This window comes from Denticeps clupeoides, chromosome 3 (genome assembly GCF_900700375.1).
Source record: "Denticeps clupeoides chromosome 3, fDenClu1.1, whole genome shotgun sequence".
Lineage (NCBI taxonomy): Eukaryota > Metazoa > Chordata > Actinopteri > Clupeiformes > Denticipitidae > Denticeps > Denticeps clupeoides.
The window spans coordinates 36,526,031-36,543,185 of record NC_041709.1 but is presented as its reverse complement, the minus strand read 5'-3'; the positions used below and the strand labels follow the sequence as shown (position 1 = coordinate 36,543,185).

At 50.2% G+C, this 17,155-nt stretch overlaps 1 protein-coding gene across 1 annotated transcript in view; it reads right to left on the bottom strand.

Annotated features, from left to right (window-relative positions):
* Positions 1 to 15,722, bottom strand: part of grin2ab (glutamate receptor, ionotropic, N-methyl D-aspartate 2A, b) — a 37,044-nt gene extending 21,322 nt beyond the window's left edge. Inside the window, 3 exon segments of the mRNA XM_028971981.1 lie at positions 12,514 to 12,909; positions 13,396 to 13,515; positions 14,639 to 15,722. Coding sequence (XP_028827814.1) covers positions 12,514 to 12,894 — 381 coding nt within the window. The 5' untranslated portion in view covers positions 12,895 to 12,909; positions 13,396 to 13,515; positions 14,639 to 15,722.
* Between the last annotated feature and the right edge of the window lie 1,433 nt (positions 15,723 to 17,155).

The window sequence follows — 17,155 nt, the reverse complement described above, 5'->3', positions numbered from 1 at the left end:
AGAGAGACTTACAGTCAGTAGTTACAGGGACAGTCCCCCCCTGGAGACACTCAGGGTTAAGTGTCCTGCTCAGGGACACGATGGTAGTAAGTGGGGTTTGAACCTGGGTCTTCTAGTTCATAGTCGAGTGTGGTACCAACTAGGCCACCACCACCCCTCACTCACACACACACTCACATGCAAACACACACTCACTCATAAAAACACACTCATGCACACTCACACACACATTCAATCACACACACCCTGACATGTACACACTCACACACACTGACCACAGGGAAACACTCATCTCCACACTTCTAAAATTTGCTGCTTCTGCCTGAAAACCTTCAAATGCAGGTAACAGTGTGGCAACACTACAGTAACCGTGGCAACACATTAGTAACACTGTGGTCACCATAGCAACACCGTGGTGACACCATGGCAACAGAGCCGTTTGACACAGAGCTCACGCAACTGGTTGGCAGAGATTATTCATCTTTCTCTCTCCTCCTCCTCCTCCATCTCCTTTCTTCGGTCGTCGCCCTCCTCCTCCTCGCCGTTCTTCTCGCCGTTCTTCTCGCCGTTCTTCTCGCCGCGTTACGTGTGTCTCACAACAGTAAATGAAGTGAATGAAGCGCCTGGCTACATATTTTACATCCTGTCACATTATGTACACTAATTACACAATTACACACTCACACACACACACACACACACACACACACACACACACTCTGCAGTATGTGTGATAGAAAACGAAGGAGCGCAAGACAGAAGATGGAACGTTAAACGGCTGATTGAAGGCATAAGAACGCCCCAGCGAAGCAGAAGCACAATGTCAGGCCTGCTGGAGTGTAGCACCAACTTCGGTCAACCGATGCGATCGTTAACTCCACATCTACTCCTCCTACCTCCACGTACGTCCTGCTCCACATCTACTCCTCCTACGTCCTGCTCCACATCTACTCTGCCTCCACGTACGTCCTGCTCCACATCTACTCTACCTCCACGTACGTCCTGCTCCACATCTACTCTACCTCCACGTACGTCCTGCTCCACATCTACTCCTCCTACCTCCACGTACGTCCCGCTCCACATCTACTCCTCCTACCTCCACGTACGTCCTGCTCCACATGTACTCTACCTCCACGTACGTCCTGTTCCACATCTACTCTACCTCCACGTACGTCCTGCTCCACATCTACTCTACCTCCACGTACGTCCTGCTCCCACATCTACTTCTCCTACCTCCACGTACATCCTGCTCCACATCTACTCCTCCTACCTCCACGTACGTCCTGCTCCACATCTACTCCTCCTACCACCACGTACGTCCTGCTCCACATCTACTCTACCTCCACGTACGTCCTGCTCCACATCTACTCCTCCCTACCACCACGTACGTCCTGCTCCACATCTACTCTACCTCCACGTACGTCCTGCTCCACATCTACTCCTCCTACCTCCACGTACGTCCTGCTCCACATCTACTCCTCCTACCTCCACGTACGTCCCGCTCCACATCTACTCCTCCTACCTCCACGTACGTCCTGCTCCACATGTACTCTACCTCCACGTACGTCCTGTTCCACATCTACTCTACCTCCACGTACGTCCTGCTCCACATCTACTCTACCTCCACGTACGTCCTGCTCCACATCTACTTCTCCTACCTCCACGTACATCCTGCTCCACATCTACTCCTCCTACCTCCACGTACGTCCTGCTCCACATCTACTCCTCCTACCACCACGTACGTCCTGCTCCACATCTACTCTACCTCCATGTACGTCCTGCTCCACATCTACTCCTCCTACCTCCACGTACGTCCCGCTCCACATCTACTCCTCCTACCTCCACGTACGTCCTGCTCCACATGTACTCTACCTCCACGTACGTCCTGTTCCACATCTACTCTACCTCCACGTACGTCCTGCTCCACATCTACTCTACCTCCACGTACGTCCTGCTCCACATCTACTTCTCCTACCTCCACGTACATCCTGCTCCACATCTACTCCTCCTACCTCCACGTACGTCCTGCTCCACATCTACTCCTCCTACCACCACGTACGTCCTGCTCCACATCTACTCTACCTCCATGTACGTCCTGCTCCACATCTACTCCTCCTACCTCCACGTACGTCCTGCTCCACATCTACTCCTCCTACCTCCACGTACGTCCTGCTCCACATGTACTCTACCTCCACGTACGTCCTGTTCCACATCTACTCTACCTCCACGTACGTCCTGCTCCACATCTACTCTACCTCCACGTACGTCCTGCTCCACATCTACTTCTCCTACCTCCACGTACATCCTGCTCCACATCTACTCCTCCTACCTCCACGTACGTCCTGCTCCACATCTACTCCTCCTACCACCACGTACGTCCTGCTCCACATCTACTCTACCTCCACGTACGTCCTGCTCCACATCTACTCTACCTCCACGTACGTCCTGCTCCATATCTACTCCTCCTACCACCACGTATGTCCTGCTCCACATCTACTCCTCCTACCTCCACGTACGTCCTGCTCCACATCTACTCCTCCTACCTCCACGTACGTCCTGCTCCACATCTACTCCTCCTACCTCCACGTACGTCCTGCTCCACATCTACTCTACCACCACGTAAGTCCTGCTCCACATCTACTCTACCTCCACGTACGTCCTGCTCCATGTCTACTCCTCCTACCACCACGTATGTCCTGCTCCACGTCTACTCTACCTCCACGTACGTCCTGCTCCACGTCTACTCCTCCTACCACCACGTATGTCCTGCTCCACATCTACTCCTCCTACCACCACGTACGTCCTGCTCCACATCTACTCTACCTCCATGTACGTCCTGCTCCACATCTACTCCTCCTACCTCCACGTACGTCCTGCTCCACATCTACTCCTCCTACCACCACGTACGTCCTGCTCCACATCTACTCCTCCTACCACCACGTACGTCCTGCTCCACATCTACTCCTCCTACCACCACGTACGTCCTGCTCCACATCTACTCCTCCTACCACCACGTACGTCCTGCTCCACATCTACTCTACCTCCACGTACGTCCTGCTCCACATCTACTCCTCCTACCTCCACGTACGTCCTGCTCCACGTCTACTCCTCCTACCAACACGTACGTCCAGCTCCACATCTACTCTGCTACCTCCAAAGCCGCTCCACATCTACTCCGCTACCTCCAAAGCAGCTCCACATCTACTCCGCTACCTCCAAAGCAGCTCCACATCTACTCTGTTTTCTCCACCTTACCTTTTTAGGAAAATATGTTTCATGTCACAGCATGATCAGTGTTAATGTTATTTTTCACATTAAAATATATGTATTAATATGTAATGTGATGCTGTTGTGTTCTGCTTGTTGTGGTATTATTGGTGGTGGTGGTATCCTGGTGTGTAACACACTTGCCTATGAACCAGAAGACCCAGGTTCAAACTCCACTTACTACTTACTACTGAGTGTCTCCAGGGGGGGACTGTCCCTGTAACTACCCTGTAAGTCGCTCTGGATAAGGACGTCTGGTAAATGCTGTAAATGTAAATGTGATGTTATTGATGGTTGCACCAACCTGATTGAACAAGTTAAGGTTCTCCCAGTCCCAGCTCCCCCAGACAAAATCCAGCGTGCCCCAGTTTAAGTCTTCGTGTGTTATTTATACTGAGTTCTACCCACGATGCACTGCTCCTCCCACGCTGCACTGCACTGGGACTCTGACTCGCATAAGTGGGCTTCACCTTTCCCTCCATCCCTCCCAACATCCCTCCAACTTCACACAAAGAGACACGTTTTCCATCTTCTCTTCAGCCTGAAATGTACAATTTTCCCCCAACAGACAGAGAAGGAGCTCAAAACGGACACACACACACACACACACACAGACAGTGCAGAATGAAGAATGTTATCTAGAGCTGCAGCCGTCGACACCCACATCTCTTACCCTCAATGGGTCAATGGTCCCACTCTCTACGTCTCACTCTCTCTCTCTCTCTCACACACACACACACACACTCAGTACACAGACGTCATTTCCTCATGGAGAACCATGAAGGTGGAACATGTCACCTGTCCCACTCAGGGGCGGGCTTTATCTTCTCCTGCATTTAGATGTCTATCAGTGTAAATCCACTTGGACCTGATCTTCCATTTGTTCAATAACGCCCCGTCCCCTTTTATTTTTATTATTCGCCCTATTTATTTAGCTTGCTCTTAGCTTAGCTCGGTCCATGTCCATTTCATTGTTTGGTGACCAGTATTAAGTGGTTAATGATAAGTAACGCAGCATTATTCAGCGATTCTGCCCTGCCATGTGACCAAATTTTCGCTGATTGGGTGAGGGCATGGCTGAATTTGAATGGTTCTCATTTCACCACCGCATCGACCTGCACTTCCAGCTGCGTCGCAAGGATGCAAATGAACAACACCAGAACAAGCAGGATGATCATGAACTTCAGAAGAGAATTGTGCAACCTGAGAAACCTGAGGCTCCGCCCTCCTAACAAATTCCGCACCAACCAGGAAACAGAAATAAAAGTAAGTAACGAACGATGAGTGGACGTGGTGGATTCTGCTGACCTTTATATGGGGAGGTAAACCTGACCTGCAGCTTCAGTTCGAGACGCACAGTGCGTCCACCCCCCCCCCCCCCCCCCCCGTCTCTCTCTCTCTCTCTCTCTCTCTCACACACTCACACATTAACCAGAGGGGAAAAACACAACTCAGGAGGTTGAAAATGGGCTCCTTGTGCATTAAGGCCATGTCTACCAGTGTATACAATATTCATCATGAGTACACAAACACACACACACACACACACACACACAGAAAGAGAACGAGCTTTCTAGACATATCCCTGCCTGAAAGCTGCTTTGAATTCCACTTATTCGTACTTTAATAGATTTCTATAAAAACACACGTTCCCTCCACCCAGACGACTTCTTTCTAAGCAAAGTGAATGAGTTGGGGGTTCGGTCGGGAGCAGACAGCCTTTCTTTACAGCCTTTTAGTGTAGTGGGCCAGTGAGGGGCTTCGACTGGACAAAGAGCCCAGAGAGGCAGAGATTCTGACATAACACGGTCACACACACACACACACACACACACACACGGCTGCCAACCTCCGCCAGATTCACCGCCACCTTAGAGGGATCAGATCCACTTTCACTATGGGACACTTCAACAGTCCCCAAATCCCGAGGTGTCAGGAGGTGGTGTCACCTGGACGCCATAGGGACAAAATTCTCATTCAGAGTGGAAATTTCGTCCTGGACTTTCATGAGCAGCATCAGTGCCAGCAAACAGTGACACTGGCCAGATTTTATGCACATTTTATAAGAGGACAAGCCAAAAATAAAACATGAAGTGGAGCACAATGTCTCAGACTGATCTCCAGCAACACCTCCTGTCCAGAACCGTGCGACGTCCTTCACACACGCTGCCTGCTGCTCAAAGGATTTACTCTCCAGCGCCGTTCCTGAAGAAATCCTCCACACCGAGCTGATCTGGTTACTGCCGAAACACAGGCCTGTTCGTACACAGGCCACGCCCACCTGATATCACAACCGCCCCGCCCACCACCTCGCCCCACCTGGTCCGCAGAAGATGAGACACAATGCCAACTTCTAAACTGGGCTGGTGTTCCTTGGCGTCTTTACTGACAGGGGCCGGAGAAGGGCAGCTTCTGTCCGTCATCGGTGTCCCCGCAGAGGCAGGAACACACACACACACACACACAATCTGCTCCTTCCTTCTTCAGGGTACAAGTGTGTGCGTCTGTGCGCGTAAGTGTGTATTTTGAGTGAGAAAGAGAGAAGTCAGGATGGGTTGGTTGGAGGGTGTGTGTGTGTGTGTGTGTGTAAGCTCCCTGAACATAGCTCAGCTCCCTTATGGCACAAAACAGAAAGTGTTTGATGTCCTTTATATTTCATAAGAGAGGGAGAGACGGAGCAAGAGAGATACAGAGGGAGGGGGAGAAAAATATATATATTTGAGGGAGAGAGAGAGAGAGAGAGAGAGAGAGAGCTTTTATACAACAGCAAACGACGTACATAAGGACCAATAAAAACGCACTGCACTAAAATACAGAACCAAAGGTCGGATATACTCATCATATTCTCAGTCTACGCACTTCTACCTTTTTTTACGTTATTTTTCATAAAAGAACCTGTAAGCACTTCAGACTGTACAGAGCAACTGTAATTGAGCCAATTACCGGATCCCTGACGATGTACAGCCTCCACCGGGCATGTACCTGACTGCGCCACGCCCAGTCGCAGTTTAACGTACTGGTTCTCCGCTGTTGTCCAGGTTCGGAACGTTGCGTGGACGCCGTGGTACAGAGAGAATCCAAAAAAAAGACTCCCCCTCGTCTGAGTCACAACTGCAGAACAGAGCCGGGCTATACTTAGACATCAACAGCAAATGAACCTACCAGCCGTTTAAATCCTCGATCCTACTTCACACTTCCAAACCGCAGCCCCAACGCAGCACCATGCTGGAAATCAGGGCCAAATCGCATCGTGTGTTAAGGCCTCGATGAAAAGCTCTGCGGGATAATGAGCATTAGTATCATGGCTAATGCACATATAGTTCACCAAGCGCTCCTGCTTTTCATAGTTTCATAAGCGATTAAACAAGCTGTGGCTTTCAGAGGCTCTTCAGCCCTTCATTCACGGCTGCACCTTCACCCCACAAGCTGTAAACTCTTCATCTATCAGGAACGTCTCAGTCGTTCAAGCATCTGGCGACTCGTACACACTGTAAAATACGTTCAAGAGTGACTGACATCAGGATCATTTCTCAGTTTCTGAACGTTCTGCTGGTGCAGAAATAATAATTTCTACCTGCTATGGCAGCAAGGTTGTGGGTTCAAATCCCAAACCGCCAACGTGCCACAAGGTCCCGTCCCCACACGCTGCTCCCCAGGTGCCTGTCATGGTGCCCACTGCTCACCAAGGGTGATGGTTAAATACAGAGGACACATTTCACCGTGTGCACCGTGTGCTGTGCTGCTGTGTTTCACAATGACAATCACTTCACTTTCAATTTTGACTTTAATTATGGAAAACACTATACATAGCAATACATGTTACATACTGAGTAACAGCATCACAAAATAAAACTAAATGAAGCTCTTCCACTAACAGCTCATGAAATGCATCTAGAAAGATCTAAAATACTTAAACAGAACAGACATTCTGGCACGGGCCAACCAAAGCTCTCCTGTACCACGGCCCTACCAAAGCTCTCCTGTACCACGGCCTTACCAAAACTCTCCTGTACCACAGCCAACCAAAACTCTCCTGTGCCACGAGCCAACCAAAACTCTCCTGTACCACAGCCAACCAAAACTCTCCTATGCCACGAGCCAACCAAAACTCTCCTGTGCCACGGCCCTACCAAAACTCTCCTGTACCACGGCCCTACCAAAACTCTCCAGTACCACAGCCAACCAAAACTCTCCAGTGCCACGAGCCAACCAAAACTCTCCAGTGCCACGAGCCAACCAAAACTCTCCAGTGCCACGAGCCAACCAAAACTCTCCAGTGCCACGAGCCAACCAAAACTCTCCAGTACCGCGGCCCTACCAAAACTCTCCTGTGCCGCGGCCCTACCAAAGCTCTCCTGTACCACAGTCAACCAAAACTCTCCAGTGCCACGAGCCAACCAAAACTCTCCTGTGCCGCGGCCCTACCAAAACTCTCCTGTGCCGCGGCCCTACCAAAACTCTCCTGTGCCGCGGCCCTACCAAAACTCTCCTGTGCCGCGGCCCTACCAAAACTCTCCTGTGCCACGGCCCTACCAAAACTCTCCTGTACCACGGCCCTAACAAAGCTCTCCTGTACCACAGCCAACCAAAACTCTCCAGTGCCACGAGCCAACCAAAACTCTCCAGTGCCGCGGCCCTACCAAAACGCTCCAGTGCCGCGGCCCTACCAAAACTCTCCTGTGCCGCGGCCCTACCAAAACTCTCCTGTGCCGCGGCCCTACCAACACTCTCCTGTGCCGCGGCCCTACCAAAACTCTCCTGTGCCGCGGCCCTACCAAAACTCTCCTGTGCCACGAGCCAACCAAAACTCTCCAGTGCCACGAGCCAACCAAAACTCTCCAGTGCCACGGCCCTACCAAAACTCTCCTGTGCCACGGCCCTACCAAAACTCTCCTGTGCCACGGCCCTACCAAAGCTTTCCTGTACCACGGCCCTACCAAAGCTCTCCTGTACCACAGCCAACCAAAACTCTCCAGTGCCACGGCCCTACCAAAACTCTCCTGTACCACGGCCCTACCAAAACTCTCCTGTACCGCGGCCCTACCAAAACTCTCCTGTACCGCGGCCCTACCAACACTCTCCTGTGCCACGGCCCTACCAAAACTCTCCTGTACCACGGCCCTACCAAAGCTCTCCTGTACCACGGCCCTACCAAAGCTCTCCTGTACCACAGCCAACCAAAACTCTCCTGTACCACAGCCAACCAAAACTCTCCAGTGCCACGGCCCTACCAAAACTCTCCTGTACCACGGCCCTACCAACACTCTCCTGTGCCATGGCCCTACCAAAACTCTCCTGTACCACCGCAACATGGCGAATCTGATGTAGAACGTCAGAGATCAGGAAATGAGTATAGTCAGCGGCCCTCAAAAACCATCAAATCCCAACACAACGTAACATATATCAACATAAACTACGTCACGGTTCATTCTAAACCGCACCACGTACCGCATACCAACATCAAATTTGAAACGGTTCATTCTAAACCGCACCACGTACCGCATACCGACATCAAATACGTCACGATCCATTCTAAACCGCAAGACGTACCGCACACCGACATCAAAACACGTCACGATTCATTCTAAACAACACAACGTATATTAACATCAAAATACGCCACGATTCATTCTACACAACGTATATTAGCATCAAATACTTCACGATTCATTTTAAAAATCGCACGACGTACCGCACACCAACGTCAAAACATGTCACGATCCATTCTAAACCGCACGACGTACCGCACACCATCAAAATACGTCACGAATCATTCTAAACCACACAACACAACGTATATTAACATCAAAACACGTCACGAATCATTCTAAACCACACAACACAACGTATATTAACATCAAAACACGCCACGATTCATTCTAAACCACACGACGTACCACAAACGGACATAAAAATACGCCACGATTCATTATACACAATGTATATTAGCATCAAATACGTCACGGTCCATTCTAAACTGCACAACGTACCGCACACCATCAAAATACATCACGATTCATTCTATACCACACAACACAACGTATATTAACATCAAAACACGCCACGATTCATTCTAAACCACACGACGTACCACACCCGGACATCAAAATCCGCCACGATTCATTATACACAATGTATATTAGCATCAAATACGTCACGGTCCATTCTAAACTGCACAACGTACCGCACACCAACATCAAAATACGTCACGATTCATTCTAAACCGCACGACGTACCGCACACCATCAAAATACGTCACAATTCATTCTATACCACACAACACAACGTATATTAACATCAAAACACGCCACGATTCATTCTAAACCACACGACGTACCACACCCGGACATCAAAATACGCCACGATTCATTATACACAACGTATATTAGCATCAAATATGTCACGGTCCATTCTAAACTGCACAACGTACCACACGCCAACATAAAAATACGTCACGATTCATTCAAAATTGCACGACGTACCGCACACCAACGTCAAAACATGTCACGATCCATTCTAAACCGCACGACGTACCGCACACCAACATCAAAACACGTCACGATTCATTCTAAACCACACAACACAACGTATATAAACATCAAAATACGCCACGATTCATTCTACACAACGTATATTAGCATCAAATACGTCACGATTCATTTTAAATCGCACGACGTACCGCACACCAACATCAAAACACGTCACGATTCATTCTAAACCACACAACACAACGTATATTAACATCAAAATACGCCACGATTCATTTTAAATCGCACGACGTACCGCACACCAACGTCAAAACATGTCACGATCCATTCTAAACCGCACGACGTACCGCACACCATCAAAATACGTCACGATTCCTTCTATACCACACAACACAATGTATATTAACATCAAAACATGCCACGTTCCGTTCTAAACCGCACGACGTACCGCATACAGACATCAAAATACGCCACTAATCATTCTAAACCACACAACACAACGTATATTAACATCAAAATACGTCACGTTCCGTTCTAAACCGCACGACGTACCGCACACCAACATCAAAATACGTCACGATTCATTCTAAACCACCCGATGTACCGCACACGGACATCAAAATCCGCCACGATTCATTCTACACAACGTATATTAGCATCAAATACGTCACGGTCCATTCTAAACCGAACGACGTACCGCACACCGACATCAAAATACGTCACGATTCATTCTAAACCGCACGACGTACCGCATACCGACATCAAAATACGCCACTAATCATTCTAAACCACACAACACAACGTATATTAACATCAAAATACGTCACGATTCATTCTAAACCGCACGACGTATATTAACATCAAATATGTCACGGTCCGTTCTAAACCGCACAACGTACCGCACACCAACGTCAAAATACGTCACGATTCATTCTAAACCACCCGATGTACCGCACACGGACATCAAAATCCGCCACGATTCATTCTACACAACGTATATTAGCATCTAATACGTCACGGTCCATTCTAAACCGAACGACGTACCGCACACCGACATCAAAATACGCCACTAATCATTCTACACCACACAACACACCGTATATTAACATCAAATACGTCACGGTTCGTTCTAAACCACACGACGTACCGCACACGGACATCAAAATACGCCACAATTCATTATACACAACACAACGTATATTAACATCAAATAAGTCACGGTTCGTTCTAAACCGCACGACGTACCGCACACGGACATCAAAATACGCCACAAATCATTCTAAACCGCACGACGTACCGCACACCGATATCAAAATACATCACGATTCATTCTAAACTGTGCGATGTACCGCACACTGACATCAAAACAGGTCACAATTCATTCTACACCACACAACACAGTGTATATTAACATCAAATAAGTCACGTTCCGCTGTAAACCGCACAACGTACCGCACACCGACATCGAAACACGTCATGGTTCATTCTAAAACCGCACGACGTACCGCACACGGACATGAAAATACGCCACAAATCATTCTAAACCACACAACGTATATTAACATCAAATACGTCACGGTCCGTTCTAAACCGCACGACGTACCGCACACCGACATCAAAACACGTCACGGTTCATTCTAAACCACACAACGTACCGCATACCGACATTGGCATCCCAGGTTCAAACCCCAGTTACTATCATTGTGTCCTTGAGCAAGACACTGAACAGTGGCACTTTGGTGGCACCTTGGTGGGACAGAGTTCGGTGCTTTTTATTAGGTGCGATGTACATTGTAAAAAGCGACATATAAATAAAAATTGATTGAATGCAAATTGTGTTTCAAGTCTCTGCTGAAAAAAACCCTAAATCCATTTCAAAGAATTCTGTCCACCATCCTGTGGACACGGTAAGAACGGGTGAAACGTGGCGTTATTCCGAGATCAGATACGCTGCTGAAGTGTGCACACGGGTGCACTAACCGTCCGATTCCCTGTACAGCCCCGTTTCTCCGCCGTCTGCTGTGATTACAACTGAAAATCAAAGCCGCTGATGCTTCCCTCTCACCCTTCCAACATGAATCATTTATAGCTCTGCTTATACGTGCCTTTCCAAGTAAACAAAAGAAAGTGTGGATGACATTCTTCTTCTCCGAACATCAAAGAGTCCGACTGCACCAGTGCACAGGCATGGCTAATGAGGACAACTTTCTTCCCCTCAAATGCGTTTTAGGGCTGAGCTGAGATGTTCTGGTGCAACGGGAGCGAAGGAACGGCCACGACAGCGGAGCGTCCGGACCAGGCAGATACTGATGATGTAACAGCAGTCAGGGGGGTGCTCTGTTACAGTAGATATAAAGTTATTAGATATAAAATGAGAATTCATGTGGGTGGTGAATTAGTCAATGACGGAATCAACGCGAATAAAAATGAACAGCCTGCGAGAACAGGGAGGGTTGAACACTGCAGGGGTGCTAGTAGTCCCAGGTTCCAACCCCACTTACTACCATCGTGTCCCTGAGCAAGACTCTTCACCCCCAGTGTCTCCGGGGACTCTGTCCCTGTCACTACTGCTCTGGGCGTCTGGTAATGACTGGAAATGTGGTGACCCCTAACAGGAGCAGCTAAAGGATGATGATGATGATGATGAAGGAGATTAATAGTATTTATTATTGACCGTCATCTACAACCACATTTAATCAGATGTCTTGTAAGATGTAACATGGGGTGAAAACAGCCCACCCCGCGGATGCAGGCTCACCTTCTCTGCCATGGTCATGGCCGCGCCCCCGTGGACCCCCAGGATCGGCATGAGCGTCTGGGCGGAGATGAAGTCCAGCATCTGGGCGACGGCCTCCTGGTCGGTTCCATCTCCGAACACGAGTCCGTGAAGCTGCTGTCGTGACATCAGCTCGCACAGGTGGGTCATCACGCTGGCGGGGTCCGTGGCGTTGACGTGGACCCCCAGAACCTTCGCCTCCACGCGCCCGTCCCCGGCGGCAGCGCGGGCGGGCTGCAGGTCGCGTTCTGCCAGCTCACGCGTCTGACTCAGAATCACCGCCACGTTGAGGGTGGACGGCCGCTCGGCCGCCAGGCACATGCAGGCACACAGCAGCAGGTGGGGAACTACAAATCCCAGCATGCTTCACTTCCACCCCTGCAAAAAGCAAAGAGGCCAGATGGAACAAAGAGTGGTGGCACCATAAAGCTGGAGTAGATGTTGCTCCTGCGTGGCCTGTAGGAGCCTGTGGGGTTGAGGACAGCTTGAGGCTGGATGAGGAAGATCTCCAGATATCTCTCACACCAAAATTGTGGATAAAAATAACAATAAAATAATAAACCCCGAGAGGAGGAGTGTGTTTCTGTGGTCTGAAGAGATCTGAAAAGCCATCTCAGTGAGTTTCAGGTCTTCATCAGGACGCATTTTCTAATAAAAAGCATCACCACAACCGTGACATGGTGAGAGAGGAACCCCCCAAAACACAGAAACACCCCCACACACCACCTGAAGACGTGTTGAGCCAACGTGACAGAAAACCCTGTTACTCAGCAGCGCCCCCTGCTGCTGCATGGACTCTCCTCCTCCTCCTCCTCTCCACCTCCTCCTCCTCCTCCTCTCCAGGCGCGGGTGTGTTCTACGTACCGGTGTTGTTATGGACAGTAACTGTGCATGTTGTGTCTCCGTTCTTCTGTTTACAGGGTCCAGCTTCTCGCATGTTGGGATGTTGAGCTCGAGAGCGGCTGGACAACTCAGGGACTTCCGCTGTGGAGACACACAACCTCAGATCCATGCACACGTGTATGTGTGAGTGTGTTTGAGTGGGTTTGTGAATGTGTGTGTAGGTGTATAAGTGTGTTGGTGTGTGTGTGTGTGTGAGTGTATGAGTGAGTGTGTGTGTGTGTATGTATGAGTGAGTGTGTAAATGAGTGTGTGTATATGAGTGAGTGTGTGTATGAATGTGAGTGTGTTTGAGTGGGTTTGTGAATGTGTGTATGTGTTTTGGTGTGTATTTGTGTATGAGTGTGTGTTTGTGTAAGTGTGTTGGTGTGTGTGTGTGTGTGTGTGAGTATGTGTGTGTGTGTGTGTGTGTATGAATGTGAGTGTGTGTGTGTATGAATGTGAGTGTGTGTGTGTGTATGAGTGTATGAGAGTGCGTGTGTGTGAGGGTGTGAGTGTGTATGTGAGTGTGTGTGAGTGAGTGCGTGTATCAGTGTGTATGTGAGTGTGTGTATGAATGTGTGTGTGAGAGTGAGTGAGTGAGTGTGTGTGTGTATGAGTGTATGAGAGTGCGTGTGTATGTGAGTGCGTGTGTGTGTGTATGTGAGTGCGTGTGTGTGAGGGTGTGAGTGTGTATGTGAGTGTGTGTGAGTGAGTGCGTGTATGAGTGTGTATGTGAGTGTGTGTATGAATGTGTGTGTGAGAGTGAGTGAGTGTGTGTGAGGGTGTGAGTGAGTGCGTGTGTGAGTGTGTATGTGAGTGTGAGTGAGTGAGTGAGTGTGTGTGTGTGGGGGGGTGTGAGTGTGTGTATGAGTGTGTGTATGAATGTGTGTGTGTGTGTGTGTGTGTGTTGTGTGTGTGTGTGTTGTGTGTGTGTGTGTGAGAATGGACGCGCGCGCCCTATGTAGGACGCCGCGCGCAGCAGCTGTTGCGCATCAGCGCTGATAACAGAACGAGGAGTTCAACACACACACACACACCTACACACACACACCTACACACACATACCTACACAAACACACCTAAACACACATACCTACACAAACACACCTACACACACACCTACACACACATACCTACACAAACACACCTAAACACACATACCTACACAAACACACCTACACACACACCTACTTGCACACACCTACACACACACACACACACTCACCCTGCGCACCGGACCCGCGTCTCCAACATCCAGCCTCGCGGTCCGTGACGCGCCGCCGGGCGGCTCCGCGCTCAGTTCTCCCCGGTCTCCTCCATCCGAGGCGGGCTGCGGGCAGCGGGCTGCTCCGGTTCTGCGGCTCCGGTTCCGCCGGTTCCGCTCGGCGCTCCGTCTCCACCGGCTCCGTCCGCAGCTGTGAGCGCGCGCGCCTCCCACGCGCCCGCGACTTCCGCTTTCTACTTCATGCGCGTGAGACGCGCCGCCAGCGCGGGGACACGCCGAGTGTCTTCTTCAGCCACTCAGGACTTCTGGGGGGACTTCACACGCGGTCCGCGCTCAACATCTCCAGGTGACGTAGGAGCAGAGGAGGACACGGACACGCACACACACACACACACACACGTTCACAGCGTTCCGCAGGGAGCTGAGGACGGGTCCCTGAGGAACTCCACCCTTCACCCTGCCACACTCCTCCAAATGCACCTACCTTCTCACCTCAGGAGCAACAGCGATGCATGCTGGGACTGCTTCTCCTTCCTCTGCTTTTCTGACCTGAGCAAGTCACTTCCCCACATTAAACACACATCTCATATACACACCTTAAACATGTGCACAGAAGATGCTCTTTATCATCTACAAGCACACACACACACACACACACACACACTGGTGTGAACGAGCAGAGATGTCATTATGTAAGTGGGAAACAGGCTGCTTATATAATGACTGACCGAAAAGCAATAAATTCTATTTAATTACAACTTTCATCAGACAGGAGAAGCAGGCAAACCTGGCCACACACACACACACACACACACACTGTTCCTGTCACACCTCCACATCTCAGCACAGACATGACGGTCACCTGATCACCCTCATCAAGGGGCGCCGAGAATCTGGATCCGAGACGCGGACAAACAAACGGATGAAAGGATGGAGGAAGGAATTAAAGGAAGATGGATTACACAACACACACAGACACACGCACACACGGGTTATTCCAGTCTCCATGGCAACTCACTTTTCAGAGTGACACCAATTTTGTTATCAAACACAGACAGATATAGTACTTACACACACACACACACTTACACAGAGGATACACCAGTGTTTTCACACTCGTCCACTTACACGCTGGAACGAGACAGGCAGGGACATCAACCTGTCAATACTTATCAATCACATGACAACCGGACGTGAGTGGAGCGTAATGAGAGAGGGGTGGTGGTGGTCCATCTCATCCAGGTGCCACCACTTCCTGCCACCACCTGCAGGAGTTTCCTTCTCAGCTCACGGCGCCCCCGTGTGGCCCAGCAGAAGCAATACACCCGTCTTACAAGAACATTCCAAACGCAACCGTGGAGGGCTGGGAGGGTCCAAATTACACAGATAAATATATCAATAATTCAATAATCAAAGGTGTCATTCATTATTCAAAATGGGATATTAAAACATTCTTAATTAATTCAGTGTGCCATGAATTATAAAAAAACTGGAAATAAAATCATTATTAATTCATTAAATGTGACGTATTGAAATATTCAGTGCATCATGAATTACTTCTATCTGTCAGTCTGACCCATCATCTGATCTCACCTGCGTCCTTTCTGACGTGGCGCCTCCTGAACCGCTGGGCCACCACTGCCCCACTACTGCCCCACTACTACCCCACTACTGCCCCACCACTGCCCCACTACTGCCCCACCACTGCCCCACTACTACCCCACTACTGGCCCACTACTGCCCCACTACTACCCCACTACTGCCCCACTACTGCCCCACTACTACCCCACTACTGCCCCACTACTGCCCCACTACTACCCCACTACTGCCCCACTACTGCCCCACCACTGCCCCACCACTACCCCACTACTACCCCATCACTGCCCCACCACTGCCCCACTACTGCCCCACTACTGCCCCACTACTACCCCACCACTACCCCACTACTACCCCACTACTACCCCACTACTGCCCCACTACTACCCCACTACTGCCCCACTACTGCCCCACTACTACCCCACTACTGCCCCACTACTACCCCACTACTGCCCCACCACTGCCCCACTACTGCCCCACTACTACCCCACTACTACCCCACTACTGCCCCCACTACTACCCCACTACTACCCCACGACTACCCCACCACTGCCCCACTACTACCCCACGACTACCCCATCACTGCCCCACTACTACCCCACTACTGCCCCACTACTACCCCACTACTGCCCCACTACTACCCCACTACTACCCCACGACTACCCCACCACTGCCCCACTACTACCCCACTACTACCCCACTGCTGCCCCACTACTACCCCACTACTGCCCCACTACTACCCAACCACTGCCCCACTACTGCCCCACCACTGCCCCACCACTACCCCACTACTGCCCCACTACTACCCCACCACTGCCCCACTACTGCCCCACTACTACCCACTACTGCCCCACCACTGCCCCACTACTGCCCCACTACTACCCCACTACTGCCCCACTACTACCCCACGACTACCCCACC